Source organism: Acomys russatus, chromosome 5, assembly GCF_903995435.1.
Source record: "Acomys russatus chromosome 5, mAcoRus1.1, whole genome shotgun sequence".
NCBI classification, from domain to species: domain Eukaryota; kingdom Metazoa; phylum Chordata; class Mammalia; order Rodentia; family Muridae; genus Acomys; species Acomys russatus.
This window is the reverse complement of record NC_067141.1, coordinates 59,437,311-59,446,769: the sequence shown is the minus strand read 5'-3', so window position 1 is coordinate 59,446,769 and position 9,459 is coordinate 59,437,311. Positions and strand designations below refer to the sequence as shown.

The window sequence follows — 9,459 nt, the reverse complement described above, 5'->3', positions numbered from 1 at the left end:
CTCCACACACACGGAAAGGATTTGGAATGCATCTACCAGTCAGTCAGTGGAACACAAGTTTAAGGGAGGCCGCTTGTGAAACAGCAGGGATGACCTTACAGCATTAGTGCTCAATGATGAATGTCTTGACCGTGTGCTTTCAGGAAGGAGTCCCCTACTGTGTTTCTGTATGTGTACGTTCATATGTGTGGAATATTCTTTGTCTAAAACCTTAGGTGTGACCCGGGATGAGAACATTTTCATAACCACCATATCCTCACTACTGAGCACTTGCTCGCGCACTCTCTTTCTCATACGTGTATACAACAGTAGAGTAAAATGCCAGCCGTTTGCAAGCATTAACCTCTCTGCCCTCTAGAGATGCAGAAGTTACCTTAGATTCCCGTGGCAGCCGGAAGGAGGACTTTGGCTGTAGTGCCTGGCCTTTCCTCTCTTGTGCCAGCAAGAACCAAGCCGACGTCTTCCTTCCGGTGGGAGATGGGAGCAGGCAAACTTTAAACCCAGAGGGTCATGGTTTTGCTTTAAGAGAAGATGTGGAGGGGCTCGTAGTGAGTTGTCTAGCATTTCTCATGCTCTCCCCTTTCAAACAGTTCTTCCCACAGGTGTTTGGATTTGTGACTACGTCATAACATGTTGAGACACATGCATCGCTCTGGGTTCCAGCCTTTCAACCAACGTCTTCTGCCCTGGGTCCAGTCCATGGCTGTGCCCAGATCCCGTATGTGCCTTGGATGCGTTTGTGGGAAGGGTGGTTTAAAGGGGGAGGAGGGAGAACTGGCAGAAGTATGTAGGAGGCTGCCTGCTAGTGGGATGCTCCGAATACTTACTTTTGTCAATAATGTGGGTTTTTTTTTTAAAGTCATCCCTCCCAAAATGTGTACAAGTTAGTTTGTCTCTTCTTGTTGTTGCTACGGCAATTAAGTATTTAATTTCAACATCTTTACCCTTACTATACTGAGCAATCCTTTATATCCTTTACCCAATTCCAGTGCTTCCCATAGGGTACAAGCATTGGTACAGTGAAGATAGGCCACCAGACCTTTATGTTCCTGTTTAGTTTTTATCACTGTGTCCTCTCCCTTATCCCTAACCCTTGGCCAGCACTGATCTCTTCTATGTTTAATTTTTTTTTTCCATTTGAATGCTATGTAAATAGAGTCATCTGGTGTGTGACTTGGATTATCAGGGTTGCTTTTCTCCGTTTTGTTTTTGTTTGGTTGGTTTTTTTTTCCTATTAATTTAGCATGATTTCCCCAGAGCCAGATCTGAGTAGTAGTTAATGTGAGAGGGAACCACCATGAATGGTACAGATGTCCTTGGGCTTGGACCTCTTGAGTGTGTGAAGAGGGTATGAATAAAGCCATTCGGAACATTCATGTGAAGGGTTTTATATGAACATGGATCTTCATTTCTCTGGGATAAATGCCCAAGAGTGCAGTTATTGGACCATGATAGTTTTACAGGTACATACTTAGTTGAGGGTTTTTTTTTAAAGATTTATTTATTTACTTTTATTTATCTGTATGTATGTGTGTGCCTGCATGAAGTTTGAACTGTGTGCATGCAGGAACTGGACTTACAGGCAGGTGTGAGCTGCCTAATATGGATGCTGGGAGTTGAACCTGGGTCCACTGAAAGAGCAGTAAGTAAATGCTCTTCACCACTGAGCCATCTCTCCAGCCCTGTGTTTGTAGTTTTGTAGGACTTGCCCAGCTGTTTTTGTAGAGTAGCTAAAGCATTTTACCCTTCCCCTAACAGTACATGACTCATCCACTTCTGCATTTTTACCTGCAGATGTTGGCACTGTTTTATTTTAACCATTTTGGTACATGGTGTAATGTAATGATACCACATGGTAGCTTTAAATTGCTTGTCATCAGTGACTAGTGATGTCAAACGGCTTTTTTGTGTGCTTGTTTGCTGAATAGTCTCTTTACTGAAATATTTGTATTGTGTGTGTGTGTGTGTGTGTGTATGTGTGTTACATGTGTTGATGCACACAAATGCAGAGGACAGGGGAGGACACCAAATGTCCACTTCTATCACTTTCTGCCTTACTGCCTTGAGACAGATCTCTCACTGAACCAGAAGCTCATCCTGTAGGGTAGGCTGGCTGGCCAGCAAAGTCTTGGAAGTGTGTGATGCTAGGATCATAAGCATTCACATACAGCCTTGCCCAGAGTTTTGCGTGGGTTTTGGGGATTTGAACTCGGATCCTTCAATTTTCAGTACAAGTGAGTGCTCTTACACACTGAGCCACCTTCCTTTCCTAGCCTCTGTTTTTATATTTTGCTCATTTTTAATTGGAGCATTTTATTTTCTCCTGTCAAACCTAGAAAATTCTTTCTGTTTTGTAGGTACTCTTCCTTGGCGAGATATATGGCTTGCAAACGTTTCCTCCTAGTTCACTGAAGGGCCTTTCATTCTTTTGACAGGGTCTCTCACAGAGGACAGCTTTTTATTTTGATGTGGTCAAACTTAGTGGTTTTTCTTTTTATGAATTTTCCTTTAGAACCAAGTCAAAATATGAGGGGGGGGGGACAAGGGAATATATATATATATATATATATATCCTAAAAATTTTCTCCTGTCTAATTTTTCCCTAAGGTTTTTTTTTTTTTTTTTTTTTTTTTTGTCACTTTTCTCTAAGTTTTAAAATTTTACATTTAACTTCATGATCTAGTTTGAGTTCATTTTTGCACAGGGTGAGAGTTAGGTCAGTTCCTCTTTTTAGCATATAGTTAGATACCGGGAATTCTTTTGTTTGTTGTTTGCTTTTTCTTTTGCTTTGTTGGTCTTGTTTTGATTGTTTGTTTTATGGCATGGTTTCTCTGTGCAGCCCTGGTTATCCTGGAAATCACTCTGTAGACAGATCTGGCCTGGAACCTGGAGATCCACCTGCCTCTGCCTCCCAAGTGCTGGGATTAACGGCGTATGCCACCACTGCCCATCGATATAAGACATCCTGGTATCATTTATTGACTGATTGATTCCTTGAGCTAGTTATCTCCTCAATTTATACCAAATCTAAATCTTATCAACTTCTTTGGAAGATGGTTTCTTATTTCCATCTGAGGCTCTTTCATATATGGAAGAGTGTAAGTGTGGGAAACTTGAGGCCTGGAGCCAGCTCCCTGAGTTTGAAAATTAGCTCTGTTGTTCACAAATGAAATAGCTAAGTGACCAAAACCAACATCTCTCCATGAGGGCTGTTGTTCATGGGTTGGCATATGGGCCGGGGTTCTGTGTCTGTTGGCTTGCATGCTGACTTGGGTTGCTGTGGTCAGGACTTCCTGCTGGGGTGCTGGTTCATCTGAGTTCCAGGTGGTCTCCCTCCCTCAGGCAGGCTATCCACCTACTGATGGGAGAAGCTGCAAAGTACAACTTGGTAATGTGGGTAAATAGGTCCTGGCCTAAGCTTCCTTATTTATGAAACGGGGATAATAGCTAGAGTGTAGTCATCAGTCTTCACTCATAAAAGGTCTGTAAGATCATGATCATGATGATTGTTGACGTATTTCCCGTTGCTGTGAAAAAATGCCTGAGGAAATCTATACAGGGTAGTCACGTGGTACATGTGATTAGTGTGCACAATTCCACTATTTATTAAATATTTATTTATTTACTGGCAGGAAGGATCTTACTGGGTAGCCCAGGCTGGTCTCAAACTTGCTGTGTAGTCCAGGCTGGCCTAGCCTTAATCTCACCAACTCATGAAACTTCTTTAACCCTCTGAGTACTAAAATTGCCGACTTGTATCTTCTGGCCCAGTTATTCGGCACTTTTATTGCTGATTTATCCACATTTATAAAAAGAGGGACTTCTGACTTTTCTCATTTTTGTAACCAAATTTCTTTTGCATCCTGGAATCCTGGGTTAACTGGGCATGGAAAGCCAAAGAGCAGGCAAGAGATAGGAAGAGTTAGGCTCGGGGCTAGAGAGATGGTGCAGAGGTTAAGAGCACTGACTGCTCTTCCAGAGGTCCTGAGTTCAAATCCCGACAACCACGTAGTGGCTCACAACCATCTATAATGTGATTTGGTGTCCTTTTCAGGCATGCAGAACACTATACAATAAAATAAATAAATCTTTTTTTTTTTTTTTTTTTTTTTTAAAGAAAGGCTTCTGCTGTGGTGAGATACCAGGACCGAAGGCAACTTTTAGAAAGAAGGGTTTATTTTGGCTTATGTTTCCAGAGGCCTTAAATCCTTAAAGGCAGAGAAATCATGGCTTGCTGGCCCCAACAGGGGGCTGGCTGATTACCTCTTATCCACATACAGGAGGCAGAGAGGGAGGACAGGAAGTAGGTGGGATTCTAAGGCCTCAAAGTCCAGTGACATCACTTCCTCCAGCAGAGCCGACGACCTGAAACCACATGGAGGCCTATAGGGGACGTTTCCCATTCAGAGCACCTCACAAGGTATTCAGAGAAAAAGAAGGAAGCAAAAGGCCCGGGAGAGAGACTTGCAATCAAGATCTCTTCCTGAAGCGCCTGTGGTGGCCTCATTGTTTGCTAAACTTCTCCTACTCCAAGGAGAGACTCTAAAGGGCATGGTGTTCTTTGGTGTCTATCCACAGCGCAGTGCGAATATCGGCAGCCCCGCCGTACCCACCGCACCACATCCGCGCACATAAATAAATGCACTGTGAACTTTCTCTAGAGAAACTGATTTTCTTTGGTGCCCTGAAGGTAAGGATTTCTTAGAAATCGAGGAAGAACATCCGGAAGCTTGGGGTTTTCCTACTTACTCAAGGCCTTTGCAGTCCATATGTTAGTCTGCTTTTTTTGTTTGTTTGTTTTGTTTTTTAAGAGTATTATTTTATTTATTATGTATACAGTACTCTGCCTGCATGTATACCTGCACTCCAGAAGGGGGTAGCAGATCTCATTATAGATGCTAATAAGCCACCATGTGGTTGCTGAGACTTGAACTGAGGACCTTTGGAAGAGCAGGCAGTGTTTTTAACCTGTGAGCCACCCTCCTCAGCCTAGTCTGCTTTTCATCACCATGACAGAATACTTGAGAAAAATCGACTTGAAATAAGGAAAGGATTATCTCAGGTTGTGGTTTCAGAGGCTGCAGTGCATGGTCACTGGGCTCATGGGCATGGTTAGGGTTTGTTTCCCTTTGGCCTCACCCACAGGTGCATGACAGAGAAGACTGCTTATCGTGCAGCAGCTGGAAGGCAGAGGGGCAAGGGTCACAGTAGGCCCTTCAAGGACACACCACCAGTAACCTTACCTTCTTCTACTAGGCCCTACCCCTAAAGATTGCACCACTTTCCAGTATCTCTGTATGCTGTCGACCTAGGCTTGCATCACGTGACCAATGAGGAGATTCAAGGTCCAATCATAACAGTCCCCAATGCAAACCTTAAATAGTAAAATAAACTATAGGACATAAAAAATTCCCCAAGCAGACAGGCATGGTAGTGTACAGTTATATTCCCAGTACTCAAAATGCAGAAACAGGGAGATCAGGAATTCAGAGCCTGCTCTGGTGACCTGGTAGATGTGAGGCTAGCCTGAGCTACTGAGACCCTAACTCAAAAGGAATGGTAGGGTCATTCCAGGTGAGGAAGATAAAACGGTTCTGCTCAACAGGAAACTCCCAACTCCTGAATCCCTTGAAACTCACCTTGAATGCCCCCATTGAACTCACCCAGTTCTTATCTGCTTTTAAACCTTGCTGATAGCTGTGACCCCCTCGTGAACCTTGTGTGCCTTAATCTGCCGCGACCCAGTTCCTTGCAAGCAGAACGACCCTTGGCTGCCTGGCTCTATCAGGCTCTGCTGATACAGACTGTGCCGATCATAAGCCTTCTCCATGCTAGCCCAGCTGCTGGGATCTGATTGGTTTCTGCCGTCTCACCACATGGACTGACACACTAGTTTCTAATTGTGCCCCTGAGGTACCCTATCAGGCCGTCACACCCATACTCCCAAGACAAGAAGTGCCCTGCCATATATAGGGGAGACAGACAGCCAGGGGCCCTGGTCCTGACAGCTGCCGAAGGGTTGCGTGATACTTGGAGCTCAGGGCTCTATAAAGGCCAGTGATGATCCAGGTCTGACCCCGCCCCCCCAGGGGTGTAAGTCTGTCTTTCCACCACCCTGTTAGGCCACACAAGTATACAACTTTCATATTAGGCGCAGGTGCTCATGTTACTTAGAATAATGTCCTGAAGACTGAGGCAGGGCAGCTGTATTCGTTAGCCTGGAGAAGGCAAACGGTTCCAGCCGTAAGCACACCAGCGTTTCAGTCCCTGGGATGTCCCACGGTATCGTGGATCCAGTAAGGATGCTACAGCTTCTGTATCCCAGATGGTGCCTCAGTGAACGTCTCTGCCCCATGCTAGGCTGCAAATCTATTGTAAAAAAGCCGGACTATGTTCTTTGAATTTCCGTAACCTTGAAACATAGCCACTTGGAAGAGTAGCTATCTATATAACAAAGAAGCAAGGGACTCTGCAGTATGATTGTCTAAAATGGTCTTTCTAAGATCTGTGTGTGTGCTCTGCATGGTGACCAGCATGTAACCCTAGCACTGGGGGTGCTGAGGCAGGAGGATTGTGAGTTTGAGGCCAGCCTGGGCTACATATTGAGACCCTTGACAAAAAGCAAAACAACAAAGGAATTTAAGGTATTTAAGAGCTAGAGATGCAGTGCAATAGCTCGGCTGTTTTGGGTAGCCAAGCTGGTTAATGTTGTACCTGAATCATTTCATTGTAAATTTATATTGCGCCTCTGGTTTTTTTTTTTTTTTTGCTCGTGACTTTGGGATATACAGATCGTGTCCAGCCTTCAGCTGTCAGACATGTTCGTTCTTGGAGCAACATCCCCTTTATCACAGTACCCCTCAGTCGTGCCCATGGCAAGCCCTTTGCCCACCGAAGTGAGCTGAAGCATGCCAAGAGAATCGTGGTGAAACTCGGCAGCGCCGTGGTGACCAGGGGAGATGAGTGTGGTCTGGCACTAGGGCGCCTGGCATCAATTGTTGAACAGGTAATTAATTGCCAAGGCAGAAAAATGGGCTTCGCTAAAACAGAGCCTCCAACTTGATGGCCGCTGTATCAGCTTGTTAGGAATAATATGAGGGAGAGCAGATGGGCGGGGGAGGAGGCAGGGGTGAGAGCAGCGATGGGACCCTCAGGGAGGCTGAGAGTCAACCCGGATCCTCAGCAGGTGGAGTTCTAGTTCACCTCAAAGGAGATGAAAGATTCTGGGCAGAGGAGAAACTTGATGAATTAGCTGGGAGAAGCTGGCAGGAGACTTTCTCCAGTCACCGGCTCTTCCTCTGCTGCTGTGCACCTGATAGAAAGGCCCTAGCAATCAGGCCAAGGCCTTGTTCACAGTCTCATGAGACATCTGGGCATTTTAGGTGGATTCAGTAGGCAGCATCAAGTGCCGCCCAATGGCCATAGATAGAAAAGTTTGAGTAAAGGGGACTGGAGAGACGGCTCAGAGGTTAAGAGCACTGGCTGTTCTTCCAGAGGTCCTGAGTTCAATCCCCAGCATCCACATGGTGGCTCACAACCATCTATAATGAGATCTGGTGCCCTCTCTTCTGGCGTGCAGGTGGACATGCGGGCAGAAAGAAAAAAAAAAAAAAGAAGTTTGCGTAAAGTAACCGCTCCGGTACTGTAAAATGTTTAAATCTGTGAGTTCTTAATAACACTTTTAGACACTCATTGATGAGGTTGGAGACGTAGCCCAGGGACCCTGGGTTTGACCACCAGGGTTTGATCTGAGTTAGAATTTCAGCATGTTGCAAACCCTAACGGAATAGCGAATCTCAGTGATGATCAACAGTTGTTGCCAACTTCATTGAAAGGAAAAGAAGCAGGCATTATGCTTACAACATGAAGAAAATTCTCGACACACACCCCAACAGAAGCCTCCGTGCCTTACAGGGCCACACACCCCAACAGAAGCCTCCGTGCCTTACAGGGCCACAGTCAGAAAAACGAGGGTGGGAAACCTTGAAGGGAGAGGAGCTCAATTAAGCAGAGAAATGCAAAAAAGAAGATGGCGGAGAGGAAGGTGTACGGATTGAAAGACTCTAAAGATATCTTAACTCTTATGATGTATGGGCTTAACTGAGCAAGCTAAAAACCAGACTGGCCGGAAAGGTGAGCACTGGCCACTTGATACGAAGATGTTCTGGGTGATAATGGTTTTGCAATTGCATAAAATGCATAGCGTCTGCTTTGTGACGATCGCTGCTGAGATAGCTACGTAACGCACGTGGTCTGGGACTGACGTTAAGCCGTGGGGGAGGCGTAGAGGCCTCACTGGAGAGGATGGCTGCCGCCTGGAGGAGTTAATGAAACTCGATGTGGCTTATAAATCACTCTCACCCGTTTGGGTTAAATACTGAAATTTTACAAATTTCCAAATGACCAATACATCTTTTTAAAAAAGATTTATTTTACTTAATTCTCTCTGTGTGTGTCTGTGTGTGGGTGTATGTCCACATGCATGCAGGTGCCCATGGAGGCTAGAGGCGTAGGATCACCCTGGAGCCAGAGTTGCAGGTGGTTGTAAAATACACATCCTGGGTGCTGGGACCTGAACTCAGGTCCTCCGCAAGAGCATTGTGTACCCTTAACCATTGAGCAGTCTGTCCATCCCCATACTAAACTTTTCTAAGATAGGAATTGATTGTTTTAAGATGGGCAGTGGGGGCACATGCCTTTTAATCCCAGCATTTGGGAGGCAGAGGCAGGTGGATCTCCATGGTAGAGGCCAGCCTGGTCTGCAGATTTAACTGTTTTAGATCACTGTCTCAGCAGCACTCTGAGTTCCCTGCAGCCCACAGGGCTCAGTTACCAGGGAATTGGACCGTTAGGAGCAAGGACTGATGCTTTGCAAGTCTTTGTTTTTTTTCCCCCAAGAGGATTTATCTAGGGTAACACAAGTGATCACGCTAGTCCTTGGGAAAGTGGAGTAGGGTCAGCATCTGCCGCTGGTGAGGGTGACCCATAGGACTCAAGAGTCTCCCCAGGCTGCCTTCTATATTGTAAATGGGAAAGAGCACCAAGTCCTGTGATTCCAAAGCTGGCTGCATGCTAGAATCACCTTCCCTGCATTTCTGAGGCAGTGTTAAGACTGTCTCTACCGAATAATCGAAGCAGCTCCCCAGAGCCAGCTAAGTACTGACCTCCGGGGAAGGACTGGAATCCACTCATGTCTGCCCTGCTTATCTCCTTTCCTTTGCTAGGTCTCGGTGCTGCAGAATCAGGGCCGAGAGATGATGCTGGTCACCAGTGGAGCCGTTGCCTTCGGCAAGCAGCGCCTGCGCCATGAGATCCTTCTGTCTCAGAGTGTGCGGCAGGCGCTGCACTCGGGGCAGAACCAGCTGAAGGAGATGGTGAGTGCCGCTTCCCCGGCCCCCGCCCCCGTGGTGGAGTCTTCGGGTCTTCCCTCCTTCTCAATGGTTGGTGTATTGCAGGCAA

At 46.0% G+C, this 9,459-nt stretch overlaps 1 protein-coding gene across 2 annotated transcripts in view; it reads left to right on the top strand.

Moving 5' to 3' along the window:
- The first annotated feature begins 627 nt into the window (after window positions 1-627).
- The window catches only part of Aldh18a1 (aldehyde dehydrogenase 18 family member A1), a 32,328-nt gene continuing 23,496 nt past the window's right edge, over window positions 628-9,459 (top strand). For both annotated transcript variants that reach the window (XM_051146527.1, XM_051146526.1), the window contains exons 1-4: window positions 628-718; window positions 6,792-7,006; window positions 9,225-9,374; window positions 9,456-9,459. The exon at window positions 9,456-9,459 is cut by the window's right edge and continues 101 nt beyond it. In XM_051146527.1, coding sequence (XP_051002484.1) covers window positions 631-718; window positions 6,792-7,006; window positions 9,225-9,374; window positions 9,456-9,459 — 457 coding nt within the window. In that variant the 5' untranslated portion in view covers window positions 628-630. The remainder of the gene's footprint in view (window positions 719-6,791; window positions 7,007-9,224; window positions 9,375-9,455) is intronic.